At 41.6% G+C, this 22,379-nt stretch overlaps 1 protein-coding gene across 2 annotated transcripts in view; it reads left to right on the top strand.

The window, feature by feature from the left end:
• The window catches only part of LOC309396271 (opioid-binding protein/cell adhesion molecule homolog), a 609,765-nt gene that overhangs the window by 543,279 nt on the left and 44,107 nt on the right, over positions 1–22,379 (top strand). For both annotated transcript variants that reach the window (XM_081961273.1, XM_081961272.1), the window contains one exon: positions 4,990–5,115. In XM_081961273.1, coding sequence (XP_081817399.1) covers positions 4,990–5,115 — 126 coding nt within the window. The remainder of the gene's footprint in view (positions 1–4,989; positions 5,116–22,379) is intronic.

The following is a 22,379-nucleotide window of genomic DNA, read 5'->3' as shown; positions in this document are numbered from 1 at the left end:
GGAGAGAGCAGGAACAGGTAGAAGGGGGAAAGAGAGAGAGAGAGAGGGAGAAAAACCACAGAGCGGTTGCCAAGCAACTATCCATATCTGTTTTCATTGATTCTTTTTCCCCCCTAAGGTGCCAGCAAATTTTGTTGACTGGAGGCCACACTTTATTTTATCTTGATTAAATCTTTCAGGGCTGCAGGGACATATCCAGTGACATAGCGATGTCACCAAGGAGGCAGCGATGAATATTTTCATCCTAAATCTATCTGAACTGTGTACAGAAATTGGATACGTGGTGCCAATGGAAAGATAGAAACTCATCTTATGCAAGGATGGCTAAAAAGTCTGCTGAAAGGAACAGTTTGTCTGACCCTGGTTGGTAATCATTAGCCAGAGTCGAAGAGGCAAAATGAATAAATTTGCAAAATCAGGGGGAAAGGAGATCAAATCCAGCTCCTTGCCTAGGACAAAAATCTGAATTAATATATCCTAGGTAGATGGGTGTTCATATTTTGCATGAACTCAACTCATAACGGAGTGCTCACCAGAACTCTCATCATATTTTTCATTGTTCTTGCTATTACCGTGTTTCCCCCAAAATAAGACAGGGTCTTATTTTATTTTGACCCTTGAAATAAGTGCTTTGCCTTATTTTTGGCGAGGGCTTTTTTTGGGAAGGTTAAGGGAGGACCCTTAACCTCAGCCTGCTGCCTGCAGATCAGCTGATCCAGAGAGGGTCGGAAGTTCGATCTCTGTTTCTGGCACAGTCTTGCCAGCCCTAGCGTCGCTCTTTTTCTGGCCGCCACTAAGAGAAGGGGCGCGTTAGCTAGGGTTTGCAGGAACAGCCTCTACCCACGTGGGGTGCATAGGATATGTTTCACTCCTCCCCCCCCCAGGAAATGGTGTGGGTGGCTGCTCAGGCATTTAAATATTTCAGGGGAGGGCTTATTTTTGGGGAAGGGGTTATTTTATCACGTGCATTCAAAAGCCCCATTGGTCTTATTATCCGGGGAATTCTTATTTGGGGGGAACAGGGTAGGAAGATACTTTCTCCCCTGAAGATTCAACTGGAATCTACCGATAAGCTGCTTATTCTGTCTCTTGATGTGGATCCTCTGAAATTAAGGACTGACACTTAATAATTTTTTTTGCAGAAATGGATATTTTAGTAGGGCCAGTTGGCTTTCTCCTGTCTTGGCGCATGCCTAAAGTGAATATCGCAATTGATCCTCATTATATTTTGGTATCTTTCATCCTCTGTGCCAGTTACCAAGATTCACAACCATTGATTAAACCATCTGGCAGAAAGGAATGTGATAAAGTCATGATGTCTGCATTGAGGCTTAGTCGATATATACATTCCCTGGCGCACATGGCTAACGAGAAAGAAAGACAGAAAGAAATTGTGTGCAGGCACACATTGGTTTTAATACAGTTCATAAATTAGAAAGGGAGCGCAAATGAGGTGCTATAATTTGGAATGTAAGTATCTGGGTAAGATATTCTGTAGAGAACGGCATAGGCACCTCGAAACAAAATCGGTTTACTTCATGGGTAGAGAAAGCAGTGGAAAAAAAAGGCTATAAATACACAAGCTGAGAGATGCTCTGGAAACAATCATTATAAACCACTGGAGCACAGCTTGAGTGGCTTGTGATGTCACTGGAATCATGGTGTGTATTTATATCCTCGCAATTCATAATAATTTGTTCTCATTCCCTATCGTCTGTCTTCACAAAATATAGCATAGGCAAGGGGAGCAATCCTCAATAGAATGATTTGATCTGATGTGATATAAAGTGTTAAATAAGTGGGGCATTTGATGATTGAAATGCCATGTAAGGCCAACATGGAAAACAGCCAATCACTTAACATCTCCCTAATTTAACCCCAAGAAGGCCTGAAGAGATTAGTCCAAGATACCTTCTCATGATCTGACCATTAATGATTCCTCTGCCAAAACCACCTGATTTTGACCTGCCTCCCTTTGTCTGGTTGAAATGGAACTAGAATTAGGCGTGATCCTGGAAGAAGTGCCTCTATCCTGTGGGGAAGGGAAGTGTTCTGACCTAGGCTTCACCAAATCATGACTCCTTGTCCTGAAAAAAAAACCCACCTTTTTTTATTTGGCTAATGTGAATTCCTGGCATTCACATCCACCAAAGTCCCGGCAAACAGTCTTTCAAGGGCGAATTGCAACCTTATCAGTCCTTGGATAGGTACCAAGCCAATGGCTTCCAGGTTCAACGCTGTACAAGGAAATGCTTGGCAAGGAGACTCTGTGAGTCACAAACTCAGAGAAGCAAGTTGGCGATGATGAGTTGACCATGGGAAATTGTCCTAGAGCCTTCCATCAGTATTATGTTTTGGTCATTTTTCTCTGTCAGCTACTCCATTATATCTTCCTCTGATACATCAGGGGCTCCCTAAATCTATACTTTAGGTTAGTTTCAATTAATAAGAATGGAGCCTTTTAGCGTTGCATGCCTGCCTGCCTGCGTAAATACATGCATGCACATTTGTATCATTCCTGTTTATTTACATTTGGCACTTCTGGATATTTCAAAACTTTCTCTTTCCTTCTTTTCTTTCTTTCCACTGGTTAACCACCTCCATAAAGTCATCAGAGTCTAGAGAAAAATAGAGCATTGATTGCAGAAACTTGGCATGACTAGTTTAGTGAAGAGAAGGACCAGGGGAGACATGTATTGATTGATTGATTGACAAGTACAAAGAAACAAGTATGAAAACACATGAAAAAATATGGATATAAATAAGCAAAACATAGCCATAAACATATAAAAAGAGTACATATAAATATGACAGTAGGACAGGGATGGTAGGCACGCTGGTGCGCTTATGTACGCCCCCTTAGGGATCTTTTTAAAAACATGTAAGATCCACGGTAGACAGCTTAAGGTCAAAGGTTAGAGGAACTAACAACAGGATCAGGTAGGGTATTCCACACATTTACTACTCTATTGCTGAAATCGTTTTTCCTGCAATCAAGATTAGAACGGATGACATTTGGTTTGTATCTATTGATAGGCCTTGTGTTATTGCAGTTGAAGTCAAAGTAGTCATTCACAGGTAGGACATTATGACAGATTATCTCGTGCACTAAGCTCAAGTCGGAAGGTAAACATGATAGCAGTCTTCCAATATTTGAGGGGCTGCCACAGAGAGGAAGGGGTCAAGCTCTTTTCCAAAGCACCTGAAGGCCAGAATACAATCAACCAATGGAAGAGGAGTTGCCTTCAGAGGTTGTGGGTGCTTCATCACTGGAAGCTTTCAAGAAGAGACTGGACTGGGATCAGTCAGAAATAGTGTAGGGTCTCCTGCTTGGGTGGGAGGTTGGATTAGATGACCTACAATGTCCCTTCCAACTCTATTATTCTGTGTGATTCAGGCATTAGTGGATTGTTCTTTTAAGTAGCAATTTTAAAAGAGGTGTACAGTTGACAATTAAGCAAAACATGAGCAATATCTTTGATACTCGGGGATGAAATGTAGAAGACATTGTTTTCTGGGGCTGTGGTGCTATGTGCCTTAAAAACAGGGCTCCCTACGTGCTTCATAATGTATGTTTCTAGGAGCAGTTTACTTTGTTAACAAACCACTTCAAACCTGGTTTGTTCCTATACTTGTCAGTAAGAAGGAGGGATGAGTGGATGTTTTTTTTTTTCCATGTTTGCTCTTGTAATCCACATCTACAGTATGTATATGGAGTTGAAGTTACATGGATGAACTTTGGTTTGAACCCAGAGAGAAGTCTTCCACTGTCCTTGAACCAGCTCTTGTTTTCCTTTCCTTTTTTCTTTTTGCTGTTGTGATACAAAATGCATTATCAAGGCCATAATAACTACCATAGCAACCAATTGTGAAGGCATAAACATGAGATGATAATTCAGGGGAAGAATAAACAACAAAGACAGAAGAATTCTTGAAGAACTTCTTTTCAGGCTAGGGTCTCTTATATTTTTTAAAAAAGGAGGGAGAAATAGTGATATAGAAAAAATATATATAGATTGAGAAAGGCTGAATCATTTCCCCCCATAGATTGTTCTTCTAGTTTTTGTTAAGGTATCAGCTGCCCTTTAGATCTGCTAGGTAAATTAGATTGCCTGCAGCAGATTAACAGACCGAAGAGTAAAGAGTCTTTTAAAGCATATTTTAAAATGTTTTGAGTTCTTTCCCATGAAAAGGCAAGGGATAAATTTAGAATGGAAGGTTGGCGAAAAAAGAATAAAAATAGAATTGTTTATTGACCAAATGGGATTGCGCGCATAAGGAATTTGTCTCCGGTGCATAAGCTCTCAGTGTACATAGACGCAACAAGTAATAAATCATCATAATAAAATGCAATCATTATAAATCATAGTTAACTGAGTGATGGTCATAGGATACTAAATAAGCAAACAGCATCAATCATAATAGGATGCTAAACAAAAGAAAACAAAATGAGAGGCAAAGAACAAAGTTGTAGTCCTAATGCTACTGTGAAAGAGAGGTCATAAAGTGGGGCAAAAGTCACATAATGTCTCACTTAGCAACAGAAATTAGATTTGGGATTTCCACAGATGTGCCAACATGTCTGACTTATTAAATTGGAACTTTAAGGATAGCTCTGCCTTGGACTCTGATTTAATTCTGCATGATATTTGGAACGCTGACATATTGCAGGCTAATACTTTTCACACTGCTCAGAGTTCAGTTCCTTCAACCCTGATTGGCTCAAGGTTGACTCAGCCTTCCATCCTTCTGAGGTGGGTAAAATGAGGACCCAGATGGTTGGGGGCAAATGTGCGACACTGTAAACTGCTTAGAGAGGGCTGGAAAGCACTGAGAAGTGGTATTTAAATCTATTGCTAGTGCTATTTTGGAAGAAACCCTGTCTTCTTCATATTGAGTAGGCCAGGTCAAGAAAAACAAACCTGCCATCACTAACAGCAGCATAAAATGCATAATGCACTGATGCCCTTCCCCTTTGTTTTATTGCAGTTCCCCCCCAGATTATAAACATCTCATCCGACATCACCATCAATGAAGGCAGCAGCGTCACTCTCCTGTGCTTAGCCTTTGGAAGACCAGAACCGACAGTAACATGGAAGCATCTCTCTAGCAAAGGTAAGAGGTGGCCTCCAAAGAGGATGATGGGTATTCCAGGATAAAATACACCGTGTAGAAGAGAAGACAGGTATGTGATGAGAGAGAAAGTGTTGCTTGAAACCTCATGCATTAATACAGGTGTGTCAGACTCGATTTCATTGAGGGAAGCATCTGGGTTGTGTTTGACCTCGGAGGACTGGGGTGACGGGCATGGCCATGGTGGGTGTGTCATGGGGTGGACGAGATGTCACTTGTGTTGGAGATTCCTATGGTGGCCATGTGCTAAGACACGACTTCCCTGAGACCCTCCCTCACTCTCATTATAACCCCCTTCCTTCCATCCATCCCTCGCCCTCTCTCCCTCCCTCCCTTCCCTTCCTCCCTCCCTCCTTCCTTCCTTTTCTTCTCTTCTTTTTCCTTTCATCTTCCTTCTCCTTCCTTCCCCTCTTTCCTTATTTTTCCATCCTTGTTCTTTCCCCATCTTCCCTTCTTTTTCTTTGCCTTTCCTCTTTCCCTTTCTCTTTTTTTTTGGATGCTCAAGTGCAAAAGGGGAAAGTTTTCTCCTTTTGTTTTGTTTTGAGTTTGTTTTGATAGCCCTCTGCCAGTGAGAATGGAACCCATGATGGCATCACACCCCATCCCCAGCCCATTTTGGCCATGACAGCCTCCTGCAGCCCTGCATGGGGGGGGGCTGTACGCGACTCCCCTGAGCTCTGTTTTCATGGGCAGAGACACCACGAGCCGGACCCTTGCTGTTTCCAAGTCAGATCTAAGCACCCCGCGGGCTGGATTCGGCCCAAGGGCCTTGAATTTGACACCCCTGCATTAATATTTGGAAAGATATGCCTGGAGATCTTTCAAGATTCCAGACAGTGGACCTTCCATATGTTGCAATTGGATTGTTCCTGGATCAGATCTGACCCTGTGGGTCACACAAAGCTTTGACGAAGCAGACTAGTTTCACAGAATTTTTTTTTTTTTTTTTGCAAATATAGATCTGTAGTTTATGCATTGGAACTTGACAATGGGAAATTTCCACTGGAAGGGGCACCGGTGAGAGGCCAGTTTAGAAATGACTGGACAATTAATTGCAATAGCCTGTTTGAAGGTCACATTAACAAGTAAACACGAATTCCTGCACTCTGCAGTTGTTGGAGAGGTTGATGATCAGCTCATAAGGTTCTCACACCATGTCCAAGTTTGATGGCGGTACGAATGGTTCTAGATTAGTTCAAGGAATTGCGGGAAGGGTGAGGAATAAAACTAGTAGTGGACTGGGAATGCCCAACATGTGAGACGCTAGAGGAAGAAAGAGGACACATCTTATTATTGGAATATTAAATAGCATCTGTAAATAGACATGGACAACTTCTCTTAATGATGTCCGGCTTCTCAAAGTGGTTGTGTTTTTTGTCTTGATGGGTTTACAAGGGAAACATCATAGGATGAACTAAAGGTGTTTTTCAAAAGGCAACTGGATTTGTTGCCTTTTTTGGGGGGAGGGGGAGCCCACCTTTGGGACAACCATGACCTAGATGACTGAGAATCTTCATAGACATGGAGATGCCATAAGATGAAGAATTCAGAGGTTGTGCCTTGGAGTTTGAGATATGGTGGGCCAATCTAATGGAGAGGTCATCCTGCAGAATCTAAATTCTTCTCAGACTCTTCTGCAATACATCAGGGTAACTTTCCTTTGGTCTGCAATCCTGAACCATTCGGCCAAGTTTCCAAAGAAATCAGAAATTTGGATCGTTCCAGTTTTTTGTTTCCTAAGGGCGTTGGGTTTTGTGTCTCTTTTTGTGATAGTTTACCAGTGTATCTCAACACAGCGAAACATTTCCTCTTGATTTTAGGTGCGCACATTGATGCTACAGAATGAATGGGGTAGTAGGTAGATGAAGGTGAATGGAACACATTGAAAACTAACAGAAGAGCATGCATTGCTAATGGAGTTTTTAAAAAGAAATTCTTCTAGCTAAGCTACAGGAAGGAAAAGAAAGGAAAGGAAGGCACAAGTAATTTAATAAAGCATAACTAATCTATTTGGCACCTCCAGTTAGTTTCCCAAGGATCAAGAGAGGTTTAGAGGAGATACCAGTCTGGAAGTCACGTAAGAATTTTTTATTGTCTGTCTCAAAAGGGAGCAGCATTAAAATAGAAACCTCCAGTCTACATCCAGGGTTCTTTAAGGACTAAATTGCATAAGGTATTTTTTTTTCCCTGAGACCAGCTATAAATCCAACTGTTTCCCCAAAGAGATTCAAAACATACCAATTCCTGTGTGGTGAAAGTTATTTTTTTTTCCCCCTACTGCAGCACTTTCTCAACTTGAATAGCCTTATTCTTAAGTCATATTTATACAGAAGCTGTGCGGCTTCTTTGCATTTTTTTTTAAAATAGAAGCCTTAAGTAAGCAAAAGCAATCCCTTGAAAAGGAGCTTCTCGTTTCGTAAGGAAGTCCTCCTTTTCTTCAGCAGTCGGGCGAAGAAAAGTTGTTCAAAGTGATGAGATTGCTTTTAAAGCCGCAGCAAAGCATCATTTCTCTTGCCTTGACCTCCTCCTCTCCCATGGCACTCTGTGTAGAGAGGGCTAAAGATTGGAAAATCTCAGCCTTGTGTGTATTTGGGGCCTTGGCAAACTCCATCCTTTTCCCAAAGAACCACTGCCTTGCTTTCTTTGCATTATAGAATGGAATGGAATGGAATGGAATGGAACGGAATAGAATAAAGCAGAATAGAACAGAATAGAGCAGAGCAGAGCAGAATAAGGAAAGAATGAAAAGGAATAATGGAATGGAATAGAATGGAGGGAGGGAGGGAGGGAGGAAGGAAGGAAGGAAGGAAGGAAGGAAGGAAGGAAGGAAGGAAGGAAGGAAGGAGGCATGCAGCAAGCAAGCAAGCAATAGCACTTAGACTTATATACTGCTTTACAATGTACAAGTCAGCCTATTGCCCCCAACAATCTGGGTCCTCATTTTATCCATGTTGGAAGGAGGAAAGGCTGCGTCAACCTTGAGATGGTAAGAATTGAACTGCCGAACTGCTGGCAGCCAGCAATTAGCAGAAGTAGCCTGCAGTACTGCATTCTAACCACAGCACCACCAAGGCTCTTTTAACCAAATACTTATAACCATTTTTAGCAACCTTTCGAAGTTGCAATGTCTCTGAAAAAAGTGACTTACGAACAAGCCTTGTACTTTTGACCATTGCAGCATCCCAAGGTCACGTGATTAAAATTTGGGTGTTTGGCAACCGGTAGGTACTGATGATGGTTACAGCATTCTGGAGTCATGTGATCACCATTTGTAACCTTCTCAGCTGTCTTCCAATGAGCAAAGTCAATGGGGGAAGCCAGGTTCACTTAATGATGGCATGCTTCCCTTAACGGCAGAGATTCACTTAACAACACAGGGCGAAACATGGTCGTATCAGGTTTAAAGGTAAAGGTTCCCCTTGTACAAATGTCATTCCTGACTCTAGGGGGCGGTGCTCATCTCTGTTTCAAAGCCAAAGAGCCAGCACTGTCCGAAGACATCTCCATGGTCATGTGGCCGGCATGACTAAATGCCAAAGGTGCATGGAATGCTGTTACCTTCCCACCAAAGGTGGCCCCTATTTTTCTACTTGCATTTTTGCGTGCAACCGAACTGCTAGGTTGGCAGAAGCTGGGACAAGTAACAGGAGCTCACTCAGTTATCTAGCACTAGGGATTTGAACAACCGAATTGCTGACCTTTCTGATCAAAAAGCTCAGCGTCTTAGCCACTGAGCCACTGCCTATCAGGTTTATGCTTCTCTTAAAAATCACCTTGCTGAGCAATGGCAGCTCTAGGTCCAGCTGTGGTCATAAGTGGAACACTATCTCTATATGTCTCTCTGCTGCAGATATTAAATAGCCAATTCCCTTTTATTTCCTTCTCTTAATCTTCATGGGAAGATTCACTCCTTCATAATGCAGGCCAACGAGTTTCATACATCTTTATGTTATGAGCAATCATCTCCCTAATAAACGACTCAAATTTTGTAGAGCCACGAGGGCTGAATAAAATTGTTCTTATTCTCTTGTTAAGACAAAACATGCATCATCAGAAATAATATATACATCAGCAGTCCATTTTTTTCTTGGCAGCTACTGAAACAAGATATCTTACAGATACCAGAAATCCCTCATGTGCATTTATTTGATCTTAAATACATATTGATATAAGGCTGAAGATTTTTTCTTCCCAAGGCTTTTCTTTTCTTCCAATAAATGACATTAAATAAAGAGATATCATGCGGATAGTTCGCTCTTCCTTTTTTAAGATGAAAACAAAATATGGTGTTTTCCCAAAATTTAAACATATTGCTGTGCTCAGCTTATGGTACCGAAAACCTCACCAGTGCCTTGACCTGCCTTTAATAATAATAACAACTCTTCCAAGAATGTTCGTCTTAGTAAGACCACACCTAGAGTACTGTATCAATAAAAAAGATGCGGAGACTCTAGAAAGAGTGCAAAGAAGAGTAACCAAGATTATTAGGGGACCGGAGGCTAAAACATACAAAGAACAGTTGCAGGAACTGGGCATTGCTAGTCTAGTGAAGAGAAGGACCAGGGGAGACATGAGAGCAGTGTGCCAATATTTGAGGGGCTGCCACAGAGAGGAAGAGGTCAAGCTATTTTCCAAGGCACCGGAAGGCCAAACAAGGAATAATGGATGGAAACTGATCAAGAAGAGATTCAATCTGGAAATAAGGATGAATTGTTTTACAATGAGAACAATCAACCAATGGAACAGAAGTTGCTTTCAGAAATTCATCACTGGAAGCTTTCAAGAAGAGACTGGACTGTCCTCTGTCAGAAATGGTGTAAGGTCTTCAGTTGGACTAGAGGACCTGCAAGATCCCTTACAACTCTGTGAATTTGTAATCTGCAAATGTTGCAGTAAATTCTCACCCCATCTTTCCTCTTGATCAGTTGCCTAGTCCTTCCATTTCTCTCAACCTTGCCAGGCATAATAATTTCTCCACTCACTGCACATGCTCCAAGTATGTGAATTTCTGCTCGCTGACTGTCACCACTAGGGAATAAACAAACTTTATCTGATCCAGAGCAGATGGATTGGTACTTCTCCCAGCCCATGGCTTGGAAGTCATGTCCAAATTGGTCATTTAAAAGATCTCTTTTCTTGTTCTTTCTTAGTGACAAAGTTTCGTATAATCCTCCGTTGGCAATTAAAAAAAAATCTTCTGCCCTTAGCTTACGTACATTGTAGAGTAGCTATGAGGATACAGTGAAAGAGAAGTGTGTAGTCTATGCCAGTTTTTATCAACTGTGGTAACTTTAAGGCAGTGCTGAAATTCAAAAAAATTCCCTACTGGTTCTGTAGGCGTGGCTTGGAGGTCATGTGACTGGTGGGCGTGGCTTGGAGGTCATGTGACCCGGTGGGTGTGGCTGCACCACTGACTCACACACAATGTAAAAGCAGCTAGACTTCACACAAAATGTCTCCTGCAACAAGCAGGCACCTCACAGAGTCACAGAGAGCTCAAAAACCAACTATCACACTTTGCACAAAAATAACACAAAAGCTACACAATTGACACACACAATGCAAAAGCAGCTGGACTTCACAAGTTTCCGGCAAGTTCCAGAACAGAGTGATAGCAAACCCCGGCAAAAACCTCAAGCAGCCTCTGGTTGCAATTGGTCCAGCCCAGCGCTGTCTGCACCAAGGCTGCATGGCAATAAATCCCAAATGTACTTTGCAAAACAAGAGCAAATCAAGGAGGTCAGGGAGCAAAAGATCCAGGTAATTAGTCCAGAATGCCAAAAAGGAATGCAAGGACTCTTGGCAAGTTCAAACGTCAGCACACAACACTTCAGGAACTCAGTGTTTGTTCCCGACAAATTCCCCTCCTCACAGCATCTTCTTAAGTCTCATTCCCCAGGTGTGCCTGGTAAAGATGGGCGGGGTACTCTTCTCCCGAGTAATCAGCTCAGTTTGCTCTGATCATGCCTTCTCTGCACTCTCCAAGCCCTTGGATCAGGAGCTGGTGGTTCTTGCTCCTCAGCCGAGCTCTGCCTCTCTTGTTCCTCCTGCCTGTGTTCCTTCCTGCCTGCAGGCCTCACTAATTCTGAAGAGTCTTGCTTGGACTAACCCTGCCCTTCCCTAGTTTCCTCCCAAGGCCAACGGAGCTGCCCTCTCCCTGGCTGTCAATACTTGTGCCAGCTCATCTTCCCCTGCAGATTCAGACTCCGACGTGGACATGACAGTTATCTTCATTATGCTTTTGGTCTTCTTCTTCTCACTCTACCCTCACCTATAATGTTATACATACACATACGCAAGCAAACAAACACACACACACACACACACACACACACACACAGACAGACACACACATATGCATATATACATTTCTGCTTTGGCTTCCTACTGAGACTAGCAATTGCAAAACCACTCAGGAAGCCTATTTTCCTGAATCTTAATAAATCTGAGTCCTCTTGACAAATATTAGCAAATTCAAGGTTTGCAACCTCTCCAGGGAGAGGAAGGGAAATATTATTGTCTACATTTAGCAGATGTAAAGAACTAAAGCTACACAGAAGCTGGCGACTAATTTTCAATCAAAGAATAAGTGTCTTCAGGGAATAAAAATATCCAGATTCCTGCTTGGGGGAAACAGGTACCCTGTGGATTCACAACAGAATAAAAAGAGATGCATCTGGAATTATTGAAAGGGTGGGATTCGTCTCCTGATTATTTCCCAGACTAAGCACTGGCTGAGCTTCATTCAATATCGCAATCGCAGCCTTGGTGAAGAGAAGGTTTTAATCTTTTTCTTCAGGATTTTATTCATCAGCCTGCACCAAGAGAGATTCTGGATTGCACTTTTCTCCAATTTATTCCTGGTTGCTCTGCTCCCTGAATTCAAGATGCTCTCAAAAAGATTGGGATTTTCACCGCTTTATTTCCTCTTGAAAGAGGTGGGTGGGTGGGGAAATAAATCAATTAATTTCTGCCGAACCTTCCTCAGATAGCAGATGCCACAAGAAAAAAAATAATCAACTCAGGATAATTTTCTTTTCTTGGAAGACTGAAGCCACACTGGTTGGAAACAGAGGGAGCTTCTTTGGGTAGATGGCTAATACATTTTGTTAATAAAATTTAATGTAGATGAATGGCAAGGATTCAATCAGAGGATGAGGAAGCCACCTATTGAAATAGATATTTTTTCATTAATTCTCATTGTAGGCTATTCTGTTAGTCATGTTGAAAAATCTATATTGTTCATACTCTCTTTAAGATCAGGTCATACTTTTCCTTGAGATATGTAATTTTCATGTACAAAGCAACTTACATACCCTTGAAAAAAAATCCTGCATGCTTTTAATTAATGCATCAAGCCTTTGTAGAGTTGAAGTCAACTCTTTGGTAACTGGTTCTACCTGGATATTTCCATGCTATTTTCCTAGCAATGTTACCAAATTGGTGGGTCATTCTTAATTTTCAAATACTGTAAGGAAGTTTTAAAAGGACACAGAGGCTCAGTGGCTAAGATGCTGATCAGAAACGTCAGCAGTTCAGCGGTTCGAATCCCTCAGCCATGTAACGGAGTGAGCTCCAGTTACTTGTCCCAGCTTCTGCCAACCTAGCAGTTTGAAAGAACATAAAAATGCAAGAAGAAAAATAGGAGCCACCTTTGGTGGGAAGGTAACAGTGTTCCGTGTGCCTTCGGAGTTGAGTCATGCTGGCCACATGACCACGGAGACGTCTTCAGACAGTGCTGGCTCTTCAGCTTTGAAACAGAGAGGAGCACCGCCCCCTAGAGTCAAGAACGACTAGCACATATGTGCGACAGGAACCTTTACCTTTAACTAAGGAAGTTTTATTTTTGGGTTTTCCTGGATGGTGTTCCATAATAATCTCCCTTCGTTAACAACCCAAGAGAAAATGGAATAGAATAACAGAGTTGAAAGGGACCTTGGAAGTTTTCTATTCTAATCCACTGCTTAGGCATTGCTTAGGCATTCTTCTATTCTACACCACTTCAGACAAATGGTTATCCATTCTCTTCTTAAAAACTTCCAGTGTTGGAGCATTCACAACTTCTGGAGGCAATCTGCTAAGTTTCTCTTCTTTTCATCTAGGTAAGTGTGGATAGAATAGAATAGAATAGAATTGAATTGAATTGAATTGAATTGAATAGAATAGAATTACAGAGTTGGAAGCGATCTTTGTGATCTTCTAGTCCAACCCCCCCATTTAGGCAGGAAATCCTATATCATTTCAGACAAATGGTTACTCAATCTCTTCTTAAAAACTTCCAGTGTTGGAGCACCCACAGCTTCTGGAAGGATCAATTGTTCTAACTGTCAGGAACTTTCTCCTTAGTTCTAGGTTGCTTCTCTCCTTGATGAGTTTCCACCCATTGCTTCTTCCCTCAGGTGCTTTGGAGAATAGCTTGACTCCCTCTTCTTTGTGGCAGCCCCTGAAATATTGGAAGACTGCTATCATGTGTCCCCCGGTCCTTCTTTTCATCAAGATTACAGTCCTACTTCACTCTTGAGGTCATGGAGCCTCCTTGTTCCATCCCATCATTTTTGTATTTCTTAAGCGTCACCCTGAGATCAGAATTGGAATCTTGAGAGAATCGTCTTCACTCTTACAAAATAGGTTGCCATGGAGAACTTGGCTCATTTCTTCTACGTCTTCCACAGAAGGACTGCTGGTTGCAAAACATCGATTCAACAAAAAGGTAAAATGGCGAAGTGGCCCTAAGCCCTTCTCTAGATTCCAGGACGCCGTCTCTCTCCTCTACTCCGCCATAACTTATATTTCTGTTTAGGAGTAGGACTAAACAGAACACACTTCCAAATAAATCCGTGAGTTGCGGCTGCCTAGTGCTGATTTTCTAAAAGTGCTTATGGAAGCCGCAAGGTCCAGAGGCATTATTGTAAATAAAGGTAATGCTAGGAGCTAACAATTTGCTTCACAGCAGGCTGGCTTCCATTTCAATCATCCTCATTTCGCCCCCTCTCCCAAGCCACGGGTTTCAGGAGAGGGACAAACAGTCTTGATCAAAGGCCTTCATTCATCTCTTACAAATGGATTTTTGAATTAGCCCAAGAGTCACAGGTTGTCCCTGGGTCAAGTCCAAAGCGCTGTTCTCCGCAAGATGCTATTACAACTCCACTTTTTGATTTGCTAACACCCTGAAACCCATCAGGCCTTTTGCTGACCCTCAGAAGGTCCATTGTTGCCATCACCTGCCTTGCTTAGGCCCACCGCTGATGAGCTTGGGATAGCAAGCTTGGCAGTTAGCTGTTCCTTTCAACCCAGTGAAAAAAAAATCAAGTGCCCAACAAGAGATATCTGACATTTGGGTCTATGGGTCCTACTACGTTTCTCTTCTGTTCATCTAGGTAGGTCTGTGGATAGAATGGAATGAAATGGAATGGAACAGAACAGAACAGAATAGAATAACAGTGTTGGAAGTGACCTTAGAGGTCTTCTAGTCCAATCCCCTGCTGAGGCAGGAAACCCTACACCATTTCAGAAAAGTGATTATCCAATCTCTTCTTTAAAACTTCCAGTGTTGTAACATTCACAACTTCTGGAGGCAAGTTGTTCCACTGATTAATTGTTCCATCAAGAAATTTCCCTTTAGTTCTAAGTTGCTTCTCTCCTTGATTAGTTTCCACCCATTGCTTCTTGTCCTGCCCTCAGGTGCTTTGGAGAATAGCTTGACTCCCTCTTCTTTGTGGCAACCCTTGAGTTATTGGAACACTGCTATCATGTCTCCCCTGGTCCTTCTTTTCATTAAACTAGACATACCCAGTTCCTGCAACCGTTCTTCATATGTTTTAGCCTCCAGTCGCCTAATCATCTTTGTTGCTCTTCTCTGCACTCTTTCTAGAGTCTCCCCATCTTTTTTTACATCGTGTCGAACAAAACTGGACGCCGTATTCCAAGTGTGGCCTTACCAAGGCCTTATCAAGTGGAATTAACACTTCAGGTGATCTTGATTCTATCCCTCTGTTTATGCAGCCTAGGACTCTTAGGATGTTGGTGTTTATTTCTCTCGAAGGCTTCCAGGTGTCTGTTGAGGTGCAGTTTAAACCTCCGGAGATCCGGAAAAAGGTGGCAGCGATGAGAAATCAAAGTTATTTATCATTCCGCTCAGTAAAACAGATGTGGATAAGCAAGCTGTTCTCTTCCTGGGTTTCCCTCCCACCCTTTCTGTAAAGAAAATGTATGTTCTCTAATGCTGCTGATGGTTCCTGCAAATGTAATGTGTAAGGAAGGTCTAGCAGGGTACTTTTTACCAGATGGGCGCCCATATGTTTCGCCTCTCCCCATGCATCCATTCTGCACATATGCCTGTTGGGTGGGTACATTTGCCTCCCTTCGGTTTGTAGGAGACCGCCGCTCTATTTAACAATATTAGGGATTGATTATCGTCTCTTGTACCTTTTGGAGTCGCCTGATTGAGCTCTGAAGGCTGCCGGCTGTGCTTTTAGGAGCCTGCGTTCCCAATCTGCCTTGGCAAGAGTGGAATCGTATCACACAGATTTCAGAAGGGTTTTGGGTTGTTGTTTTTTTCAAGCTGCACACAAGTCACACAAAAGGGGGTTGAAAGTTGGGGTGAAGGCACAGCCTTTCCCAGCATTTAGCAATAGCGCTTAGATTTGTATACCACTACCAAAACCCCTCTATCTATCTTCCCCCTCTTCTGCCTTGTGGCAACCCTGAAGCTTCCAAGATGCCCTCAGCCAGGTTCGCTTCAGGGTTGACATTATCAGGAATGGATTTAAGAGTTTTCTGAAGTTATAGAATGTTGGTGTTGTGGCCCGCCAGCGGCCAGCAGAGCTGGCAGCAAATTCGGACAGTGAGGAGGTTGGAGAGGAACATGGGCCAGTCCTGGAGTCTGGGAAAGCTCTGATGAAGGCTGTGCATCAGAGGAAGAGATGGTGCAAGGGCCATCCAACAGTTATCAGCTGCCTTCAGAGTCAGACATCAGTGAGGCAGATGAACAGCTGGAGTCTGTTCCCAGTGTGTGCATGCACAGAGTTGCCAGATGAACGGAATAGCTAAGAAACAAAGGTCAACTTGGGAGTAAGGCCACAGGTGGATGATGAATAGCTCCTCCCATAGGGAATAAAAGAGGAGCGAAAGGGGAATGGAGTTTGCAGGAGACACTTAGGTCATTCCACCATTCTTGCTAAGTATTGCGGCATCTGAAAGATACTGGCCTGGCCACTCTCCAAGCCTGATAAAGGTCAGTAATTGTGAACTATCTTGAAAGACTGTGGGAGAAGAACTGGAGAGGAATTAACTGTCAATTAAATAAAAGGGGATTATCAGAACAAAGACTCAGCTTTGAACTGCTGGGGAAGTCTACGTCAGAACAGGTAGCGTTACCATAAAGCAGAGGTCTGCAAACTTGGCAACTTTAAGACTTGTGGACTTCAACTCCCAGAATTCAGTTCTGCTGGCTGGAGAATTCTGGGAGTCCACATGTCTTAAAGTTGCCAAGTTTTCAGACCTCTGTTATAAAGTAATCTACAGCCCACCCTGATGCCCTTTACATTTCTATTATCCATGGTCATTAGCCATTTTCATCCTGCAATTTCCAAATTTGTGCTTTACAGGTGGCTTCGCACCAGGGCGAACAATCCGCAAAGTGGAAGGGTGGAAAAATATAGACTTGGAAGCCTTTCAAATCTCCTTTTGTGCCCTTTCCTTTGCCTTGTCTAAGCAGCCATTGATATGCAGTTAAAAATAAACTCAAAGTTAAAACCATGTATTCTGCAATTGAATGGCGCTCTGATTTAGATTCCTAGCCGTAGAGCTTCTGAGAGAATTAATATTTTTCTAAGCATAGCGGCCCTAATTATGCTGCACGCTAAAATGGCTGCCAGAGGCAAATACAGATGGAAGTGAAGAAGAACGGGTGGAAAGTTGCCACAAAGATTCATCTTCCTTCTAAAGGAGTTAAATGTTGTAGATATTTTAAAAATCAAGAAACGTGCAGACGGTAAAAAAAGAAATATGATGAATGTAACTCATGCGAGAAAAAGGGTCGTGCAGTAGGGAAAAAAGAGATGTTTTCCACATCTCTATATTTCCACTTAAGTGAAGGTACTTACCTACTAAGAGTTAAGTACTAAGTGAAGGTACTTCATTAAGTGAAGTTTACTTTGAAAGTCAAGTTAGGCCTAAAGTTTGATAGTGTTGCAGCCCTTTTTTGAAGACTTGTTCATGGGAGACTGCAACCAGGTATTTGATGGGGTAAAACACACGACTACAAGGTTGTGAGGTTAGTGAGGTAATTTGACTGTAACTACGAGTAATGGGGCAGACTACAAAAATAGTGTCCCAGAGGTGCTTTTTCAAAAGGCAATCGGACTTTCTTGATGTTTTCCTTGAAAATGAAGAATGGAAGAATAGAATAGAATAGAATAGAATAGAATGCAGAGTAGATTAGAGTAGAATAGAATAAGAATCTTTATTGAGAATAGAATAGAATACAGAGTAGAGTAGAGTAGAATAGAATATAGAAAAAGAATAGAATAGAATAGAATAGAATAGAATAGAATAGAATAGAATAGAATAGAATAGAATAGAATAGAATAGAATAGAATAGAATAGAATAGAATAGAATTCTTTATTGGCCAAGTGTGGTTGGATACACAAGGAATTTGTCTTTGGTGCATATGCTCTCAGTGTACATAAAAGAAAAGATACATTCATCACGAATCCTAAGGTACAACACCTAGTGATAGTTATAGGCTATAAATAAGCAATCAAATCATACTAGGAAATAATATAAATCATAAGGATACAAGCAACAAAGTTATAGTCATACATATAAGTGGGAGGAGATGGGTGATAGGAACAATGAGAAGATTAATTGTAATATTAATGCATACTTATTAAATAGTTTGACAGTGTTGAGGGAATTGTTTGGATGAGAAGCAAAATGTTTTCAAGAAAAAAACAACAAGAAAGTCCAGTTGCTTTTCAAAAAAGCACCTTTGGGACAATCATGACCATACATACAAAAATAATGGGGTTTTCAAAGAACAAAAGTAGTTATTTCTTCTAGTAATAAGAAGTATCTTGAGAGATTTTCTTCTTCTTCTTCTTCTTCTTCTTCTTCTTCTTCTTCTTCTTCTTCTTCTTCTTCTTCTTCTTCTTCTTCTTCTTCTTCTTCTTCAGCTTTGTTCATCTTCTAGAATCTTTTTTTTTCAACTTATCAGCTTTCCTTGACTTTTTAAATCTTTGGCAGCTGAGCTGTCAGTTTTAGTTTCCCTGGGCAAGTGCACAGGTAATTATTGACTTCTCCCCATTCATTCACCAACCCTTCAAAATTGTGATGATGCTAAAAAAAAAAAAAAAAAAAAGAGCGGCTTGTGACCAGTCCTCACACTTATGAGTGTTGCAGCATCTCTGCAGTCGTACCATAAAAATGAGGGCAATTGGCAGCTGGCATTTAGTGTGTACCTGTTCCTACTTCGGCAGGCTTCCAGGACAATTTAGACTTCTGATTCCGCAGGGCTGTTTCTTTCAGCAAAGCTCAGCCGCAGAAACATTTTAAGAGATAATTTGTCACTCTGCAGAGTTTTTGAAAGTGACATTGGCATGCCTTCTTGGAAGCATCCGTGTTGCTCCTTTGGCTTTTTCCACCCTTTCGTGGCCCTCCAGCTGCATGGCCACCACCTGTGATGGAAAAGGTCCCTCCTGCTCTTCAAGCACTTCCTTTTGCCGGTAGCATCTCTGCCATAATACCGAGCTAATTGGATTCTTTGCTTCTCCTGCTGAGTTGCAAGCCAGGAGGAGATAAGGCTGGGAAGTGATGGATGAGAAAATAAAATGGCAAACCTTAGCGGAAAGGATTTTAATTGGAGTGGTCAACTCATCTTGACTAATTGTACATAACAGACACTGAAGGGTGCACTCCAATGTGGGGCCAAGGCCACTTGAGTAGAGGTGGGGAAACAAATGGTCTCATTAAGCAGGGAAGGTCTGATACCAAGAGAAGGCAGTGTTTGTAGCTCAGGGTTGAACTGTGGGGTCCTTGGTGCTCTCTGAGCTTGATGGTTTTCTTGCAGATGTTTCATTCCCAAACTAGGTAACATCATCAGTAGTAGAAAGAAGTAGGGTTGAGAAGGAGGAAGAGGAGGATTATGGGGTCCTTGGTGCTTGGTGGTTTTCTTGCAGATGTTTCATTCCCAAACTAGGTAACATCATCAGTAGTAGAAAGAAGTAGGGTTGAGAAGGAGGAAGAGGAGGATTATGGGGTCCTTGGTGCTTGGTGGTTTTCTTGCAGATGTTTAATTCCCAAACTAGGTAACATCATCAGTAGTAGAAAGAAGTAGGGTTGAGAAGGAGGAAGAGGAGGATTATGGGGTCCTTGGTGCTTGGTGGTTTTCTTGCAGATGTTTAATTCCCAAACTAGGTAACATCATCAATAGTAGAAAGAAGTAGGGTTGAGAAGGAGGAGGAAGAGGATTATGGGGTCCTTGGTGCTTGGTGGCTTTCTTGCAGATGTTTCATTCCCAAACTAGGTAACATCATCAGTAGTAGAAAGAAGTACGTTTGAGAAGGAGGAGGAAGAGGATTATGGGGTCCTTGGTTCTTGGTGGTTTTCTTGCATATGTTTCATTCCCAAACTAGGTAACATCATCAGTCATATCTCAAGGGTGCTTTTCAAAAGTCAACTTTTTTTAAAGGAAAAAAGCAGACATTTCGCTTCTCATCCATGAAGCTTCATCAGTTGTGAGGGTTGGGGGATGGAAGGTACATATCCTTCCATTCCGCTACAATCACAGCTGATGAAGCTTCTTTGATGAAAAGCAAAACGTCATTTTTTTCTTCCTCAAAAAAATAACAATAGTTTGGTTGCTTTTTTGGGGAAAAAAAGCACCTTTTATGTTCTATTTGTGAATCTGAATTTGAAACAAGAGAAAAAGTCTGTTGTGTCTGTTGTGTGGACATTTTGGAGAATATCACACCTCAGGGAAAAGGCACTCGGCGAGTTTCATTTGACCTGGCATGTGCAAAGGCAGAGGACTGGAAATTATTTATCAGGCTCGCTACTTAATTATATGTATCCCTATTGTTATCATTCAATATTTCTTAACATGCAATCAAGAACATTGGTTGTATAAATTGATTAGAAGGTTTTAATCAACCGAGATGACTCAGAATAATTAAGCAGCAGATTTATTTAATAAAATGTTTTTAAAATAAGAGTGCTAGCTACAGATGGCCGGAAGAGTTGTGAATGGGGCTGTTAGTCCTTTTCTTTCATCGCCAACAAACACTTTGACAATACTAGACAAAACTGTGTTTTTTTTTTTGGGGGGGGGGGGTCAGTCTTCTGAAATGACCATCATTTTGACACACTGATTAAAAAGAGTAATTTACATTTACAAACAATTCCCTTTCCTTCCTTCCTTCCTTCCTTCCTTCCTTCCTTCCTTCCTTCCTTCCTTCCTTCCTTCCTTCCTTCCTCCCTCCCTCCCTCCCTCCCTCCCTCTCTCTCTCTCTCTCTCTCTCTCTCTGTATCTCTTTCTCTGTCTCTCTCTCTCTCTCTCTCAAATATATACAATATACATATATACATACACACACACACACAGAGACACACATGTATAGCAACCACTTACAGCAACAAAGCCAGCACTCCACACACTCCCACCAAGATTTATAGAGAGATGGCAGCTCCTACCACGCTTTAATCACACAAGCACAAAGCCGAAAACACCAGCCTGAAGATGGCGAGTGGGACCTACACACACACACACACACACACACACACACACACACACAGATACATATATGTTTATACACACACACACACACACACACACATCTCCCACTTGGTTGCAAGATCTGCTTGTTTGTTGTGCCCTTGTCTAATCCAAATGATGTACCGATTAAAAGAGACTAATTTACATTTACAAAAAAAAATTCTTTCTTTCTTTCTTTCTTTCTTTCTTTCTTTCTTTCTTTCTTTCTTTCTTTCTTTTTCTTTCTTTCTTCTCTCCCTCTCTCCCTCTCTCTCTCTCTCTCCCTCCCTCTCCCCCCCTCTCTCGACTATCTATATATATATCCCACTTGGTTGCAAGATTTGCTTGTTTGTTCTGCTCTTGTCTAATTCATGTAGCAAAATGATGTGTGATGCTCATCATTTCGCACCTTCGCAAATATCCATGCTCGCTTTCATTTTGAAAAACAACAACAACATTAAATAACAAAAAAGGTGCTACAGCCACCTGAATTACTGTTGCAGCTTTAATTTTCAAAACACATCTCGCATGCCTTTTGCTCATACTTAAATGTATAATTTCTTTCAAAACTCATTCGAAAGCATCTGTTATTACATTTGAAATATTTCAAGGTGCACCATTACATTCAACAAAGTGTGAGGCTCAGGGGCACTTACATTTCAATTATTATATTGGTTGGTTCGAAAATTGTTAATCTAGTCACACCATACAGGAATGCCCCAGAGGAGAAAATCTTAAATATCTTTAGCTATAACACTTGGATGCATCATCTTAGAAAATACTTTTTGTTCCTGATGTGTTAAGACATAAAGTCTTCCTCAAGTTGAGTTCAACTGCTGATTACTTTGTCAACACATGGAAGTGGATTTCTGGGCAAAAAGGATAAAATTATTTTTCAAGCAAACAATTCGATCTACAGGTAGCTCTCAATTTACATACCACAATGGGGATGACCAAAAATGTTGGTTGCCAAAAGGTCATTAAGCGAGTCATCCCATGTCCAGATCTGATTTTACAAACATTTTTACTGTCACCTGAGTAGTTTTCCTGGTTGCTGTAGACTGCAATTTTTCCTCTGGAAATCCATTCCTACTCCCACTCCATTCAAAGGGTGTTCATCCCGAATTGTGTAGCTAAAAGTCTGTAGAGATTCTCAGTCATCCAGGTCAATGGTTGTCCCAAAGGTGCTTTTTTTCAGGAGGCAACTGGACTTCCATGTTTTTTTTCTTTCGAAGACATTTTGCTTGTCATTCAAGAAGCTTCTTCACTTCTGAAGGATTAATCATTCCCCACCATTTGTCAGATCTGAAGAAGCTTCTTGGATGTGAAACGAAACATCATCAAAAGAAAAAAGAAAAAACAAAGTCAATTGCCTCCTGACAAAGCACCTTTGGGACAAGCATGACCTGGATGAATGAGAATCTCTACAGACTATTGGCCATAGTTATAATTATTCCAGGTAAACATTCTGAAATAATTGACACTAAAGGTTAA

The sequence above is a fragment of the Natrix helvetica genome (genome assembly GCF_964273705.1).
Source record: "Natrix helvetica genome assembly, chromosome: 8".
NCBI lineage: Eukaryota > Metazoa > Chordata > Lepidosauria > Squamata > Natricidae > Natrix > Natrix helvetica.
The sequence above is the reverse complement of the archived record's forward strand: the minus strand, read 5'-3'. Positions and strand labels throughout refer to the sequence as shown.